This window comes from Phialemonium atrogriseum (assembly GCF_030411735.1).
Source record: "Phialemonium atrogriseum strain 8032-3 unplaced genomic scaffold QBC33scaffold_9, whole genome shotgun sequence".
Lineage (NCBI taxonomy): Eukaryota > Fungi > Ascomycota > Sordariomycetes > Cephalothecales > Cephalothecaceae > Phialemonium > Phialemonium atrogriseum.
Window position 1 is genome coordinate 797,649 of NW_026848146.1, and position 15,531 is coordinate 813,179.

At 56.0% G+C, this 15,531-nt stretch overlaps 6 protein-coding genes across 6 annotated transcripts; 1 reads left to right on the forward strand and 5 right to left on the reverse strand.

The window, feature by feature from the left end:
* Positions 1–17: 17 nt before the first annotated feature.
* On the reverse strand, positions 18–3,463 carry QBC33DRAFT_607186 (putative vacuolar protein sorting-associated protein 16). Its single transcript, XM_060432329.1, has 7 exons — positions 3,180–3,463; positions 2,743–3,010; positions 2,185–2,681; positions 1,922–2,130; positions 807–1,858; positions 656–737; positions 18–548 (listed from the first exon to the last, which is right to left on the reverse strand). Exons 1-7 carry the CDS (start codon positions 3,322–3,324, stop codon positions 297–299), a joined length of 2,505 nt encoding a protein of 834 aa, XP_060284795.1. The 5' UTR covers positions 3,325–3,463; the 3' UTR covers positions 18–296.
* A 181-nt stretch (positions 3,464–3,644) lies between these two features.
* On the forward strand, positions 3,645–4,592 carry QBC33DRAFT_607190 (autophagy protein 16; the record flags this gene model as incomplete). The annotated part of the gene is made up of 2 exons (XM_060432330.1): positions 3,645–3,729; positions 3,800–4,592. The coding sequence occupies 2 exons, from the start codon at positions 3,645–3,647 to the stop codon at positions 4,339–4,341; spliced, it is 627 nt and encodes a 208-aa protein (XP_060284796.1). The 3' UTR covers positions 4,342–4,592.
* QBC33DRAFT_535462 (DOT1-domain-containing protein) lies at positions 4,483–5,892 on the reverse strand. Its single transcript, XM_060427630.1, has 2 exons — positions 5,765–5,892; positions 4,483–5,685 (listed from the first exon to the last, which is right to left on the reverse strand). The coding sequence occupies exons 1-2, from the start codon at positions 5,878–5,880 to the stop codon at positions 4,764–4,766; spliced, it is 1,038 nt and encodes a 345-aa protein (XP_060284797.1). The 5' UTR covers positions 5,881–5,892; the 3' UTR covers positions 4,483–4,763.
* Positions 5,893–6,893: 1,001 nt separating this feature from the next.
* Positions 6,894–8,563, reverse strand: QBC33DRAFT_607196 (uncharacterized protein; the record flags this gene model as incomplete). The annotated part of the gene is made up of 2 exons (XM_060432331.1): positions 7,174–8,563; positions 6,894–7,112 (listed from the first exon to the last, which is right to left on the reverse strand). Exons 1-2 carry the CDS (start codon positions 8,305–8,307, stop codon positions 6,894–6,896), a joined length of 1,353 nt encoding a protein of 450 aa, XP_060284798.1. The 5' UTR covers positions 8,308–8,563.
* Positions 8,564–8,615: 52 nt separating this feature from the next.
* On the reverse strand, positions 8,616–10,104 carry QBC33DRAFT_607210 (alpha/beta-hydrolase; the record flags this gene model as incomplete). The annotated part of the gene is made up of 2 exons (XM_060432332.1): positions 9,626–10,104; positions 8,616–9,572 (listed from the first exon to the last, which is right to left on the reverse strand). The coding sequence occupies exons 1-2, from the start codon at positions 9,626–9,628 to the stop codon at positions 8,616–8,618; spliced, it is 960 nt and encodes a 319-aa protein (XP_060284799.1). The 5' UTR covers positions 9,629–10,104.
* A 1,543-nt stretch (positions 10,105–11,647) lies between these two features.
* QBC33DRAFT_383876 (uncharacterized protein) lies at positions 11,648–13,356 on the reverse strand. The gene is made up of 4 exons (XM_060424082.1): positions 12,428–13,356; positions 12,327–12,373; positions 12,207–12,270; positions 11,648–12,144 (listed from the first exon to the last, which is right to left on the reverse strand). Exons 1-4 carry the CDS (start codon positions 13,059–13,061, stop codon positions 11,786–11,788), a joined length of 1,104 nt encoding a protein of 367 aa, XP_060284800.1. The 5' UTR covers positions 13,062–13,356; the 3' UTR covers positions 11,648–11,785.
* Positions 13,357–15,531: the final 2,175 nt, after the last annotated feature.

Here is a 15,531-nt window from a genome sequence, read left to right on the forward strand (position 1 = left end):
GCAAGGTGCACTACTCGTCAACCGTGGGCATTTTTGGCCGGTCTTCCGTCAGGGGTTTCGGGTTCATAATCGTCAAGCCACGGTTATAAGCTCCGTCGCGGTCGAGTTGGCCCATTCTCTTACAATGCCGGAGACGTCGCCCTACGGCTGGATAGATGTACCCAAAGATTCAAGCCGAACGAATCTATCAAGCGATCGAAGCAAGGCCGCTCGCCAATATACAGCATTATATCATTCTTCTTCCCCCCACCGGAACAAACCAAACAACACCCCCCCCCCCCGGGCGCTCCTTAAGCTCACCTCTTAACAGCCGCCTTCCCGATCCTCTCAATCTCGCGCCCCTCGACTGTGTCCCGGCCGGCGGCCTCGAGCAGGCGCGCGAGGGCGTCGGCATCCCTGGCCTTGGCGGCCTCCTCGGCGGCGCGCACGCGCATCCCGCACTTCTCGTACATGGCCACCGCCTGGCCCGGCTCGAGGCCCGCGCACTTGGGTATGAACACGGACGCCAGCCGCGGGTTGCCTGCTTGCAGGACGAGGTTGTAGAACGGCTGTGGAAGGGCGGGTGTGGTTAGTATCCTCGTGGTTTCCTTTGCTACTGCTGCTGCTGCTGCTGTCTGGGTGGGTGGAGTTGGGGGAGTTGGGGATGGGGACTCACCTCCCAGCCGATGGGGCTCTTTCTCTGCTTGGAGATGTCCTCGATCTCGTTCCAGTCGCGCTTAGCCACGAGGGCTTGAAGCCTATATCGCCAGAGATGTCAGCAAACTGTTTCCCCTCTTCTTTCCCCTTCCCCTTTTGGGGGCACACACCTAATCCACCAGGCCACCTTCTCCGGCACCTTGAACTCGCTCTGTATCTTCTTGGCCCGGCCGTGGTACCCCAAGCGCACGAGCTTGAAGACGGTCTCGTTGACGCTCAGCCCCGCAAACGAGTCGGTCAGGTCGCGGTCGAGGGCCTCCTGGGCGCGCAGCAGGGCGGCCGCCTCGCGGAGGGCGGCCAGATCGGGGGCGGTCTCGCGCGCGCCGTCCGACAGCAGCCGGGCCGCGAGCGCGAGCTTGTCGGCCGCGGTGCGCCCGTCCGGCTGCCGGAGCGCCTCGCGCACAAAGACGTCGGCCCCGTCGACGCGCCGGTCGTCCTGGTAGAAGAGGTCCTTGAGCAGGACCGTGTCCTCGCCGTCGCCGTCGCTGCCGCCGTGGCGGGCCGAGGCCTCCACTAGCGCAGTGGCTGTCGGGCGGGTGTTGATGACGCGGAAGAAGGCCGCCAATGGGAGCTTGTGCTTAAGGTGGTGCAGCACAAAGTGCATCAGATCCGTGTCGCCGCTCTCGACGGCCTTGTCTAGTGCGAGCTCGTCCTCCTCCATGCTGAGCAGCAGCGGCACCTGGCGGCCCGCGCGGGGCTCATGGTTTAGCAGCTCCGTGGCCAGGCGGCCGCGACCCTCGTCGTAGGCGGCCCGCGCGATGGCCTCGAACGAGATGCCCGGCTTGCCCGACAGCTTCTCGACCACCATCCGGCAGATGGTGTCGTCGTCCTCGGAGCCGATGCGCACCTTGACGCACGCCCAGTGGACGTAGATCTTGTCGGTCGGGAGGCGGAGATAGCCCGCGACGCGGAGGGCCAGGAGGTACTCGTGGCGGTTGAGGAGGCGGGAGAGGAGGCCCGCTGGCGACAGACGCTGGTACTGCTCGTAGGAGAGCGGGAGGCCAACCTCGAAGAAGCGAACGGCGTTGAGGACGCGCAGTGTCTCGCACATCTCGACGAACTCGTCGCTGTTGTATATGTCCAGGACGGACTTGCCGAATGAGGCGGCCTTAAGCAGCTGCTTCTGCCAGTGGATGCTGAACTCGTGCCCCGCAGCATTGACCTAGACCCCCATCACTTAGCGATCCGATCCATTATCTCGGTAAATATTAGGATGCCCACTTACACAGGTGTCAACGGCCTCGACCAAGCTTGGCCGGATCAGCTGGATTTCGTCGTCGGCCTTGGGAGACTGCATCTCCAGCTGCTGGACCGCATCGAGTAGGATGGATGCTGGCGAGTCAGTACCGAAGCCGAACACCTCTTCGGTGACATCAGGGACTTTTTGTATGAAATCGCAAACGCTGTTGCTGATGACCCTCACTCCATCGGTATCTGTCAGGGCTAATTAATGCTTGTCCCGGCCTGCCATAACGACAGCATGCTCACCAGGAATTATATGGATTCTGCCATCGTAGAAGAACTCGGCCGCCGCGGCCCCCGGTCCAATGACGTGAACCTCGTCCTCCCAGGCAATTACGACGGCATCATTGCCGCACCACTCCAGGTACTTTGGCGGGATCTTCGATTTGGAGTCGTGCTCGCTCAGGCGTGTCTGGAAGTCGCTGGTGATGACATGGGCATTGCCAGTGTCGGTGTACAGAGCGGCAAACCTCCCGTTGGGCGAGACGCTGATCCGAGTGAAGGGACCGATATCAAGAAAGCGGTCCTCACATTCGGTAGCGTCCACAACGTAAACGGTCTGGCCGATGCTGAGGAGGACCTCGACTGAACGCGAGAGAGTGTAGTTGGGAGGGATAAGCGACCAGGAATGGACGTCCCCCTCTGGTGGTGAGGCAAGTAACTTGGGGCGTGGCTCCTCATACGAAGAAACAGATATCAAGGTGTTATTTGACAAGAGGGCAACAAGGCCAGTGTCGTAGAATCTGCATGTGTCAGTCTCGGACCAGGTCCAAGTCCAAGGAGAATAAGCAGAGATGCTCGTACCTGCAGGACTTTACACCGAATTCCTCGGCGCCATTGCCCAGGGAGAACTGGGTGAAGTCATCTTGGAGGCCATAGTAACATCTCACGGTGCCGTCGACGGTGATTACGAGCAACTTCTCGTCCTCAGACCAGCCCAGCCCTTTAATAGGACCTTGGTCCCACTTGATGCTCCTCAGTAGCTTGCCAGCACAGCTATGAATGTCGATGCTTGGCTTTGATGGCCTGTTGGCCCGGAAAGCAACTATCTTGCTTTCGTCTCGGTATAGAGCTGCGCGGCCCCGTTAGAAGAAGTCTCGTGCCACACAGGAGTCAGGGTATGGAGCATCATGGGATGTCTTAATGAGAAAAGCACCCCAACATCTATGCCACACCCTGCCTCGCCGAGGGAAAGTGGAAATGACACGGAACGAAGGTCTAAAGCAGAAAAGAGAGCTTACCTATAGCACCGCCATATGGAGCTCCGGCAACGATATAGTCGTCCAGGTCTAGGTCCTGGTCGAAAATGGCCGTGTAGAGCTGGGTCTTGCGGTAGAACCGCTCGCCAACCTGCTCCCATCCTGCCGTGGGATGAGGTGTCTCCATGGTTTGTTTATAACTGTCATCTCATTTTCATTGTCTTGCTGAAGGTCGTCACAGGCACAGGCACGTTCCAGGTGCTATTTGAGCGCTGTACGGATACTGTGAATGGATTAAGGTGTGTCACCCTGCATATGGGCGGGCATGATGAGCTAAAGCAGGATAATTGGGCGGGAGCTTTGGCCAGGCACCCCCCCTCCACAGCAGCTCCCCAACCCCTCCAACCTTCTTCCCTCAACCTTCCTTCTAAACCTCCGAAACAGGGTATTGTTGACCCAACGTTCCCCCCATCGGCTAGGCAAAGCGGATTTGCGCCGAGCAGCAACATGCCCGGCTGGCGTGAGGAGTATCTCGCGGCCATTCGAGAGGCCGAGAGGAACAACCCGGTCAACCGGGACCTCATAGAAGTCTGTACGGAAACCCCATCCCAACCCAACCCAACCGAATCCTCGACAACCCCACCCTAACCAAAACCTTCCAGGCTCCCAACTCGCCGACCGCATCGCCGTCCTCGAGGCCGAAAGGGCGGCAGCAGCACAGACACCAGCCGACCCCACCCCAGCCAGGGCCGCAGCCGGACCGGCAACAACCACCGGCGAGCCACCCCAATCCGCCGACCCATCGTCCCCGATCGACGGCCGGCTGCGCGTCGAGCTAGCCGAGGCGCACCGGTCGCGGGGCCAGATGCAGGCGCGCCTGCGGGCGGCGGACGACGAGCTGGTGCGCCTGCGGGCGCGGACGGGCGAGGACGCGCGGGCGCTGCGGGAGCTCGGGGCGGAGCGGCGGGCGCTCGTGGTGCGGTTGCGGGACCGCGACGACGAGCTGCGGCAGAAGAACAAGCTCGTGGCCGACGTGCAGGACGAGCTGGCCGTGCTGAACCTGCAGCTGACGGTGGCGGAGCGGGAGCGCGCAAAGGCAAAGGACGAGACGCGCCAGCTCGTCGACCGCTGGATGCGCAAGATGGGCCAGGAGGCTGAGGACATGAACCGCGCCAACGAGCCTGCTATGGCGAGGAATCGATGAGGCACGCGGGCGGCGTGACTGGCTGATATCGGGGGAAGCACCAGGGGAGCGAGCGCTGGACGCATTTCTACCGAGCACATACGAGCGAGGTCCGGAGGAGGGTCATTATGCGATATAACTCGCTCGACGAGAGAGAGGGGCGTTTGCTATGGCATCAAATTTTTATGCTCTATAGAGGTATGTGAAACTAGAACACCTCCATCTTTCCATGACCCCCCTCAAAAGCGCGACGAACCGACCATTCCCAGCCCGCTTCCCTTGCATGGCCAAAACAGATGCTGTATGCAACAAGAGCCTGCGAGGGTCCTGACCCCCAATGCCTGATCCTAACTCCTACACAAAACATGGTTATCTGCCGCCTGTCATTTCTCATCCGGCTCGATGCTAATCCAACAGTCATACAGCATACATAGAAAGACTCATCATTTCCTCGTCGAGATGCAGAACCTCCCCGCAGCACCTGTCCAGCTGACATACCCCGAAGGGTATGTGAGATTCTCGACCTGGAGAATGCTCGTGGCCACGTCATTCGAGGCGCTCTTGTGGTCGTGTACGAAACTCTTGAGGGAAACAACCTTGCAGCCCGTCTTTAGGTCCAGGAACATGCTTACTAGGTTATCGTTGAGCTGGGACGTGAAGGCCTGGTTGTTAACCAACACGACATCGGCCCGTTTGAGGGCTTCGTGTATGCGGTCGTTTGTTCGGAAATCGCCCCGCTCGAGATGGACCTTGCCCGGCGCAATGCCCCAGAGCTGACACCGGGCAGAAAACTCTCTGTGCTGTGCCTCGGCAAGGTCGCATGCGTTCTGCATCATCTCGCAGCCCCAGCTCTCGCAGCCGATCTCCAGCGCCGCTTGCAGGACCACGTTGCCGACACCCGAGCCGAGATCGACAAAGACCTGGCCAGACGTCATCTTTATCTTTTCAACGAGTATGTCGGAGACGAAAGGGGCGAGGAGCTCGCCATAGACGTTGTCGGAACCGTTCTCGTACTTGGCCAGAAGCTCAACCTTGGGTGCAACGGTCCGATCGTACACCTGTCCGAGGATGAAGGCGACTAGGTCATTTGGGAGGTCGTGGAGGCCGTCGAGGGTCTTGGCAATGGTGCCGTCCTCCTGCAGCGCCAAGAGCCGTTTGTTGTATTCGCCCACGGCGGCCTTGAACGCCTTCCCGTCCCAAACGTTCTTGCTCGATGCTCTTTCAAGCTGTCGGTACAGCCCGGTGGACGGATCGGTAAACGGTCGAGCATCCAGGTCGCTTAGATATGTATAAGCGACGAAATTGACTGCCTTCATGATATCCTTGACGGCGTCGATCTTGTCCTTTCCCCATACAAGCTCGTATCTATTCCGTAGGATGGCGAGTTAGCAATGCGCTGCAGAGTTCCATGGTGTAGACGGGAGTGGCAGGTCTCTGCACATACCTCTCCTGCTGCCGCGACCCGGGATACCTCAGTTCCAGGGCGACATCGTCCGCCGCAACCCCGAGCGTCGGCTCGCACCTGAGCTCCAGGGACGCCACGTCGGCGGCGTGTATCATCTCCACCCCACCCTCCCCACCCTCCCCACCGCCGCCTCCGCCTGCGCCCCCGGTCCACAGCCCGGGATGCCTCATCCGCCGATCGAGGTCCACCGGCCGACCCGCGCCGGCCCTCCTCCGCCGCTTGCGCCGCGCGCCCAGCGCGTCCTCCCAAGCGCCCACTCCCCCGTCGGCCCCGTAGCCGCCGACGCCGTCCTCCTCGTCGTCATCGTCGTCGTCGTCGCTGAACTTGACGCCCTCGCTCGCCGTCGACCGGCTGCTGGGCGCCCTCCGCTTGCGCCGCGCGCTGCCGCTCCTGTCCTCGTCGGCCGACGACGACGCGGGGTACGGCGACGCGCTTGCGCCGGCGCGGGGTCGCGGGGTCGCGCGCAGGCCGCTGCCGCTGCCGCTCCCGCTTCTGCCGCTCGGGGTCTGGTGGTAGGGGAGGGATCGCGGTTTCGGCTTCGGCTTCGGTTGGACGACGACTCGCTCGACGCGGATGACGGGCGCGGGGGCCTTGACCTTTCGGGGTTGGTTGAGGATGCCCATGGCTTTTTGATGCTTATATCCTTATTTTATTTATTTTTCGTCTTCTTCTTTCCTTTTCGCCTTTTCTTTCCGCCTGCTCCCCGTTCGACGACTTCTTGGTTGTGGCACGGAACGAGGCGTGGTGACTATGAGCCCATGAGAAGCGATGTGACAAAGCAATAAAGAATGCGCGCGGGCTGAAGCAATGCTGTATAAAATGAGCCCTGGGTATATAGCGATAGCAGCAAATGAGTGCGAGTGGTATCACTGCGAGGGCAAATAACTAGGGACGATAGGCATGCAGCAGGGAATGAATGCAAGGCTGATAGTCAAGGTGAGGCGGACAAAGAAAGTTGGGACGATCAGGGGATGAAGATAATGGAGGCCCCATAAATATAATTAGTAAGCTGTGGTACACCTTTTTAACGCTTATCTCCTTTTGGAAATGGCAGCCGTTTTGAGGTGCCTCAGGCCAACAACCCTAACCCTAACCCTAACCCTAACCCTTACTCCATGAACCATTCGTAGCTACCTAGCCGGTCTTTTTCGGCCCAATCTCGTCTTTCTTCGTCTTCTGGAAGCTTCAATCTGGTAATTGGGTGCTTGTAAAGTGAAACTGAGACGTAATCAGACACCAGTATGTCCTGGACGTCGTCAGCTTGGGAAGCTGTTCCTGGGTTTGTGTAGGGGTGATCTGCATCCAGGCCGACAAATTCCACGGCTTCCTTCCGCGACATATGAGCGATTCGGCGGGCCATGGTCAACATGGTAGACGTTCGGAAATACACTCCGGGCGTCGCCCCTATCCCCTTCAGTCCGTGTTCCAGGTGCTTGCGCCACCAGCCCGGAGCTTCGATTTTCTGACCACAGAAGCGCCGTCGCAAAGGCAAAGTATAGATACCGCTTTGCAGGCCGGAACTCGTTGTGGAAAGTCATGATCTTTCCATCGATATGGTCTAAACACGACTGATACGGGTGGAGCACGACAATTTGGATGTCGTCGCTGTTTTCGACAGGTTTGAAGGCAATGCTGTAATCCAGGTACCATTCGTAGTGGGCGCACACCGACAGGGCGCATTTGGGGCTCATCAAGTGCCCGTCCTCGTCCATTGCCGGTCCGAATAGGTGCCGCGCCTGGGCCTCCCCGATATGGTAGGGGACGAGGCGCGCTTCAACCACGGGATTGTAAGGCTGCTGCTCCCAGGACCCGTCGATACAGCACCAGCTCTCCTGGTACTGCCCATGCGGCTTCTCGCAGGGCCTGGTGCCGTATGCGTTTAAGACCTCCTCCCTGAAGTCCTCTTGGTTTTCAGCATTGACCTGGCGGTCCCGGAACAGGGAGAGCCTTGCTCGCTGTGGGTTCTTGCATCGACGGATCAAGAGGTCGATATACGCCCAATCGCTACTCCATTGACGTCCAAAGCGACCCATCTTGTTGATCCACATGCCGATGATCTGGTTCGTCTGCTCCCGAAGGATAATAAGGCTGCTCTGCATCTGCGCGACCAATCTTCTTAGTCGTTTGGACTCCTTCCAGTGCTTGTTCAGGCGCACTGGGGATTGTTCAACGAGGACCTTAAGGTGCTGATTTGTTGAGATGACATCGGCGTCGACGGCGGTAATGTAAGCCTCTATCTTTTTGCACATCTCTTCGTTTAGGAGCGCAGCCCATGTCTCCTCGTTATGATTATATTTCCTGGCCCAGGCGGCCTTCTTGATCCTCCTGTCGGTTGCGGCGGAAACCAGCAAGAAGTTGTCCTTTTTCTCCATCGCCGCCTCAACGTACCGAGCGATCTCCTTCTCGTAAACGCCATCCTTGAGCGTTTTGCGGATGTGGGCCTTGAAGCTGGGCGTAGAACTCGTGCTCTCAGCCAAGACGATTGCAACCCGAGCCTCTGGTGTTTCCTTGGAGAACCTCATTACGGCAATGTTCGATGCTGTTAAGTTTTCTGGGAATGGGAGAAGCGAGGGATGGGCAAGATGTTTGCGGTGGAAAGGAATTATTTATACGTGCTTCGTTGAGTCACAAACAAACTTTGTTCACAGATTAATTAAGTTTGGCAGGGAGAAAACCGTAACTTACACCGAAACACGCAGCTGAGCCTTTCAGGATGAGCTGCCAAAATTGTTTCCGAGGCCCAAGTCGGGACGACAAGTTTCTGTTAATCCCTTTTGCCAGTAAAGCTAGTTTTGAATAGGCTCCTGTCTCCCCAACACCAAGCCTGTCATCAGACCAAGTACTTTCCAAAGAATTCGACGAGCTTCGCCCCAGACACATCAACGTTGTCATACAGATCCGCGTGGGTCAGGCCGTCGACGACAAACAGTTCCTTCGGCTCCTTGGCCTTCGCAACCCCGTCCTCGCTGTACCACTTCGTCGCCGCCTTGCTCCCCGTGATCATCAGCAGCGGCCTCGGGCTGATCATGTCGTTATGCGCGAACGCATCGAAGTTGGCCATCATGTCCCAGCTCCTCGGCAAGCACGTATTGGTCGCCCGCGGGTGGCACGCCCTCGGCGTGCGGTAGTACGAAGCCAGGTCCCGGAACGACTCGGGCAGGCCCGCCGCGTCCTCGTACTTCTCGGGCAGCAGGTGCACGACGTCGACCTTGTCTCCCGTCACGTCCGACTCCCGGTCCCTCGCCGCCGCCTCCAGCTGCGCCCTCAACGTCTCGGGGCCGGCCGTGTCCTTGTCGAGCCCGCGCCGCGCCATCGTCCCCACGCACACGGCGGCCGCGGTCGCGACGGCGCGCACCCGCAGGTCCGCCTGCGCCGCGTGCGCCGCGTACCCGCCCGACGCGCAGATGCCCAGCACGCCGATCATCCCGGCCGCGTCGACGCCCGCGGCGGCGGCGGCGCCGGTCGCGAGGTGCGTGACGGCGCTCTTGATGTCCTCGACGCGCTGCGCCGGGTCCTCGAGGTCGCGCGGCGAGCCGCCCGACTCGCCCTGGTAGGCGGCGTCGTAGGTGAGGCAGGCGAAGCCCGCCGAGGCGAGGACGCGGGCGTAGTTGGCCGGCGACTGCTCCTTGATGGAGGTCCAGGGGTGGCAGATGATGACGGCGGCGCCGGAGCGGTCGGGGGCGTTGGGGGCGGGTTTGTAGATTAGGCCGGCGATTTTGATGCCGCGGGAGAGGAAGGTGGTCTTCTCCGGGGGTGGTGCCATTGTGGTGAGATCTGGCTGGGTAATCTTTATTTAATTTTTATGTTGATCGTTTTGATCGGCGAGAGTTAATTACCTACCATCTCCTCGTTCTCGTCTCCCCCTCCTTATATACCAGGGATATTTTCTAACTGAGGCGGTTCCGACTAATCGTCGGGACCCCGAAGATCATCGGGGCCGACAATTTTCGGGATCCGGAGGGGCCGTCCGGATGGAGGGTGACATCATCCGTGCCATACGTCGACGACTTCTTTTGGTGATTCGGAGATAGATGGAGATAACTGGCCCTTAAAATCGAAATCTGATTCGACTGATAACTGAGTTGATCTCGTCATCTTTGTCAAAGCTAGTCATTGTTGTCCATTGTTGTGCCTGATTATCTATGTGTAGAAACAGCTGGCTACCACTGAATCAAGTTGCAGGAACGGTCTAAATGCTGCAATGACTCTTGACATGCCAATAATTTGTTTGCCCCCGTATTTATTTGATTATATAATACCCTTTGGACGGGGTCCAAGCAATACTCAGTACCTACTGCGGTAATTCATCATGGCATTACATCGGGGGTTGCGGGCTTTTCACACTCTAGTGCCGACTGCCGTGTATTGAGAAGCCGTTTCTCTGGCTGATTGATAACGCTGCTTGGACATGCTGCATTCATAGATCGAGCTTGGACCTGGCGCATTAGCTACACACATATTAGAGACAAGATCCGTGCTATTATCTCGTTTCTTCCAATTCTATGCCTGTCCGCGTGTAAAGAGAGATAGAGTGAAGGCCGTCCCACATAACACCGGGCAGTCAACCCCCTGCCGTGAACCCTAACAAGTCACGCCGTAAACAAAACGAATTCTCCAGTCGGGACACAACACCCGGAAATTCCATCTCTACATCCAACACCACTTCAATCAATCCCATCCAACACCACTTCAATCATTCCCATCCAACACCATCTCAATCAATCCCATCAATCAATCCTAGCCAACAATGCCCAAGAAGAAGCAATCTCTGTTATCTTCTGCCCCGGGCAAGGTGGACGACTGCTTTAAGTTGCGCAGCAGTCCACCTTGCCCGAGGAAGTGGATAACAGATGTGGCTTCTTGGGCATTGTTGGATGGGATTGATTGAAGTGTTGGATGGGATTGAATGAGATGGTGTTGGATGGGATTGATTGAGGTGGTATTGGATGGGATTGATTGATGTGGTGTTGAATGTTTTATCAACCGTGAGTGTGGGCAACGTATCCTCATTTGGGATATATATTGAAGCGTGTCAGTCGGTGGACTAAAGAGCTCCGAGTCCTGTGACATGAGTGATACAAAAGAAGCTGCAAAACGGGAGGTAGATTTGCTAGTGATCGAATAGAGGAAACAAGGAATTAGAGAGTGGGAGAAGAAGGTATAGGAAAGAAAGGATAGCGAAATACTTTGTATAATCATACGCACCAAACAAAACTGCAGGGTTCCCTGGTTTCTTCTCGCTTCCTGCCCTTTTCCTACATACGTAAAGCTCTTACCTATTATCTACAATTGCAATTCTGAAAGATCTAATGCCTAACAGTATTGGGCTACCTAAGACCTTTAAACTTGTTACCATGTAATAGAGCGCCGGCCTTTTCGACTCGAGCAGGCTCGAGGGAGAAAATGCTTTCATGGCCAAGAGCCTGTTTAGAAACCTAGACTCGCCACATTTTTTAGTTGTGAGCGTTCTGATTCTTTGAGCTCAGTGTTACGTCCAGATATCTCGGATAGCCTGAAAACAATCTGAAACATAAATGATTTTTTCTCCTCCTTTCTGTTTTCCTCCTAGCTTCCTGGTGAGCAAGATCCCGAGGTAAGGGGAAGGTGTGTTGTGCTATTACAGTTGTAGCGCGTGTACACTTGTGTGGAGGACTGTGGGGGGAAAGAGGCGGGACGAACGGAGAACCTAGTTACTGACCAAATTGCCCTTGACTTTAATGGACATTGCTGAAAGTTGCACTCCCCTGTATCAAGACATGATGGAGCTGGCGGAACCAAGCCGGTGTTAGTTTCTCTGAACCCGCCTAGAATAGGGGAGAAAACGGGATACAAATCAGTAAATAAATAGGACAAGTAGGCAAATAGATAGACAACATATATTCTTGGCCGACGCTCGGGCTGCATGGTATTGTAGCCGGATGGTCGTGAAATGAAGAAGAAAATCAGCCCCCTTTTCATTCCTGGTTTCGTTAACAGAGAGCTGTGTCACTAGTATCAGACCTAAGTCGCCGCCGCCTCCACGACCCGTGTGAACCTCGTCGACGGCGCGGCATTCGGCTCAAAGTCCGGGAGTTTTAGGTGGGGGAACACCTTCTGGACCTTGCGAGCCAGGTACTGCGACCATGTGCCCCCGACGTCTCGGAACGTGGTTCCGGCCCAGCGGTCTCGGGCGACCGCCTGATCCTGCTCAGACAAGGGGGCCAGGTGTTCCAGGGGCAGGCGCTGCATCTCCGCGTTCCAGGCAAAGTCGAAGAAGAGGGGGAATGAATAGCGCGGTGGCGAATCCGGGGCGGGCCGGACGACGCGGTGTGGCCGGGACCGGAAGCGGCCGCTAGTGAGTTGGTCGAACATGTCGCCAACTTGTAGGGGGGAGAGTTAGTACGCGGAGGGCCAAAAAGGGGTTGGTTGGTGAATAAATTACTGTTTATAATGAAGGCGTTCTCAATGACAGGGACATCAACCCAGGCATTCGATGGTGAGAGAACCTTGACCGAGTCATCAGCTAGGGAAAGATTTGAGGGCATCCTGGAGTCCTGCTCACCTGGAGGCCCGGCGAGTCGACCTTCAGAATGGTGAGATAGCCAAAATCTGCAAATATGTTCAGCTTATGCCTCAATCGCATGCCCCTCATGATGAGCTTACCGGTGTGTTTGCCAATACCGAAGCTCTCCTTGCCATCTCCTCCTTCCCCACTCTCGGCAACCTCCTTCTTGACCGGGACATACTTGAAGCACCTAAACAGAACGACAGGCTCCGGTTCCAGAAGCCGTCGACGCAGCTCTCCTTCCTCCAAGCCGAGGCCCAGCGAGAACAGGTCCGTCAACGTCTTCCCCAGCTCACTCACCTGGCGCACGTACTCGAGCACGGCGGGGCGCATGCCGGGAAGCGACTCGTCCGGGAACTGGTTCCGGCCGTGCAGCGGCGCGCCGGCGAGCGGGTGGTCGTCGGCGTGCTCGGGTCCCACGTAGAGGCCCTCCTTCCAGTCGGTGCGGCCGTGCGTGTGCTCGCCGCCCAGCGGCATGTACCCCCGCCAGGCGACGCCTCCGGAGCGGACGTCCAGGGCCATCTTGACCTCGGGCGTCAGGTCGAAGAAGGCTTTGGCGGAGTCTACGAGGGAGGATTGCGTCTCTGGTGAGACGGTGGTTCCGGTGACGACGAAGAAGCCCCAGGTTGATGCTGCGGTGTACATATCTTGGGCGACATGTCGAGCCTCGGAGATCGACGAGGAAGACGCAAAGTATGCCGAGAGATCGATGGTGGGGAGTTCGTTGGCCATGACTAAGGTGTCTTAACGGTGGGTACTAATTTGTGTTGGATGATGAGCTGCTGAAGGTTAATGAGTTGAGAGTATTGCCTAGGTTGCGAACTAAAATAAAATAGGCTGGGTGATGGGGTGGGGATGTTCAGTCATAGGGCGCACTAATATATGTAGGAGGCCTTACAATGTGCAATTCAGACCAGACGCCATTGATCAGGCACATTTCACGTTACTCAGTCCTACGTCGCACAGCCTGGACCTGGTTATACTGCATCTCTGATGGCTCGTATTAACTTCTGACGAAATGTTAAACTCTTAACTAGAAACCAGGAAACACCAAAATAAGGTGGTGCCATTGCTTCCCTGTCTGAGATTCTGATAGGAGGAATGAGTCGATTGATTCTCGGATTCAGCTAACGACGAGAAGAAGGAGTGCGAGTTAGCTTCAAGAAATCAAGAAAGGACAGCTTGGTTGAAAAGGGGTAAGGATAGACCCAAGTGTACAGAGTAGGGGATTACACAAGGCCTTTTATTTTCTATTTTATTTTCCTTTTCATTTCTCTTTTCATCTCAGATTTCCACCGACGAATCTCAATGTCTGATTGGAAAGTACCGCTCGCTGCACGCGGCAACTGTGGTCGTCTCCCTCTTCCTACGAGTAATGATCGAAGAGCAATAAACAGTGTCTCCCAATCAGCACCTTTTTGGAGCCTGCGAATCAGGTGCTCCATTGGATGCGCGACATGCACAACAGGCAGAAACCTCTGTGTATAAATTTCTGAAGGAAGGCTCTGGGTCGCTCAGCTCGGCAACTCGTCAACCACACCTCTGACCCACATTTCAGATGAACTGGCGCCTTGGAGGCCGGTTAGACAGAAGATGAACGAACCCTTCGTCGACAGATACCAAGAATGGTTCCCCATGGTGGTGCCGGGGGAAGATTTTGACGAACGAATATGCTCTACGCGCTGTTAGTATTGTAAAAACGTGCCCCAAAACCACAGGTGATACTGACTTTTCGCTCAGCAACCACTGTCCCTGAAAAGGGGTAAAATGCGTCTGATAAGGCCTTATTGTTCACGTCTTCCTCCTATTTTGCCTTCTTTTGGCTAGTTCTCTCCTTTGCGGATCGAGTAATTCACTTCATCCCAGTGGTCAGAGGGGAAATCCTCGAGTCTAGTTGAAGAGGTACTTAAATGGGTAAAAATAAAGAAGTCAGTTGTCTCACTTCACCTCTATCGCAATCATAGCAAACAATATATTGAGACTCGCCCTTTCTGCTTCAACTACTCAATGTCGACACAACGAGGGCTTGTCTATCAGCAGTCATATCTTCCCCAAGGCTCTGTTTGGAGCTGGTCATCTTAGTGTAGCCCTTCCATATCTTTCACTAAGCGGCTCCCGGGTTTCAGTGCGACCCCCTGAGGCAGGTTAGTATGTTCTCACCTGCTCTCATCTTGGAGACACTCAGGCTGATTATCAGATGGCCTACTCCCTTCCAAAGGTAAAGTATGTCGTTCAGAGTGGAAGTCCCAGTTTGCGTTGCCTGAAGGCTATTGAACCGGCAATCCGAGTACATTCATCAGGCAGGGTAAGGGCATATAGGTGGTGAGATGGCCAGATATCGCTGACGCGCGTGTCAGGGCTGCAAAACAAGTTTCCGATCTGGCACCGCCAAGAGACTGAGGTCTAGATCGACCATTGCAACCAACCATCAGCAGATATGTGTTCCCACTGGCCCGAACATTCGGTACGTGTCCCACTTTGGCAGCCACTATAATTCCGGTTGGACAGTGGAGATAGTTGTCGATGCAGCTGGCAGAAGCTGATCACGACGTCATTCCTGGTCATAGCTCCCTGGCTTAAGGCTTATTAAGGATGTACGTATCTACATACAAAAACAATACCACAACAGCCAAGGAACAGCTCAGCGATATGATTGCCAAGATACCTAGATACAATACCTTGTTCAACTCTTGCCGGTATATTGCTCACAGCCCCGAAGATAATGGGGAATTTTCGATATTGTCTGTTTGCGCATTGATTGTACTGTCGATTTGGAGCTGATTGCAGAATATCTGTACGGAGTACACATTGTGTACACTGTAGTGGAGATAGCTGGTACCTAAGGTAATTATAGGTCGCTACTAAAAGGGGATGATCCTTGCCATGACATCATAGATCAATTACGCCTATGGGTCTAGAATTCGAAAGGTTGGTACGGATTCAGCCAAACAATATCTCAGCTGCTTGCGGAACTGCCTCAACATTCGAGCAACTGAAGAACCAGAGAAATAGATGAACACACCAAAGCATTCAGTAGCGGCACCAGGTCGCCGATTGAAGATGCAACCGACCCGTCGATGGAATGCCAAAAGCGCCAAGGCGGCTGTCCTGCATTCCGCGTAGTGGCCAGACCTCCAGGAACTCCCAGGAACCCCAGGAACTCCCATGGATCGAAGGGGGAATCGCTCCTGCCCCGGTCGAT

What these genes read in the sequence shown, in the direction of transcription:
- QBC33DRAFT_607186 (XM_060432329.1), bottom strand. Translation starts at nt 3,324, where the DNA reads ATGGAGACACCTCATCCCACGGCAGGATGGGAGCAGGTTGGCGAGCGG. An exon ending in TCCATATGGCGGTGCTATAG is followed by an intron (nt 3,011 to 3,179) that starts GTAAGCTCTCTT and finishes GGGGCCGCGCAG; the next exon opens with CTCTATACCGAGACGAAAGC. An exon ending in TCGAGGCCGTTGACACCTGT is followed by an intron (nt 1,859 to 1,921) that starts GTAAGTGGGCAT and finishes ATGGGGGTCTAG; the next exon opens with GTCAATGCTGCGGGGCACGA.
- QBC33DRAFT_535462 (XM_060427630.1), bottom strand. Translation starts at nt 5,880, where the DNA reads ATGATACACGCCGCCGACGTGGCGTCCCTGGAGCTCAGGTGCGAGCCG. An exon ending in GGGTCGCGGCAGCAGGAGAG is followed by an intron (nt 5,686 to 5,764) that starts GTATGTGCAGAG and finishes CCTACGGAATAG; the next exon opens with ATACGAGCTTGTATGGGGAA.
- QBC33DRAFT_383876 (XM_060424082.1), bottom strand. Translation starts at nt 13,061, where the DNA reads ATGGCCAACGAACTCCCCACCATCGATCTCTCGGCATACTTTGCGTCT. An exon ending in CGGTATTGGCAAACACACCG is followed by an intron (nt 12,374 to 12,427) that starts GTAAGCTCATCA and finishes ACATATTTGCAG; the next exon opens with ATTTTGGCTATCTCACCATT. An exon ending in GAACGCCTTCATTATAAACA is followed by an intron (nt 12,145 to 12,206) that starts GTAATTTATTCA and finishes CCCCCCTACAAG; the next exon opens with TTGGCGACATGTTCGACCAA.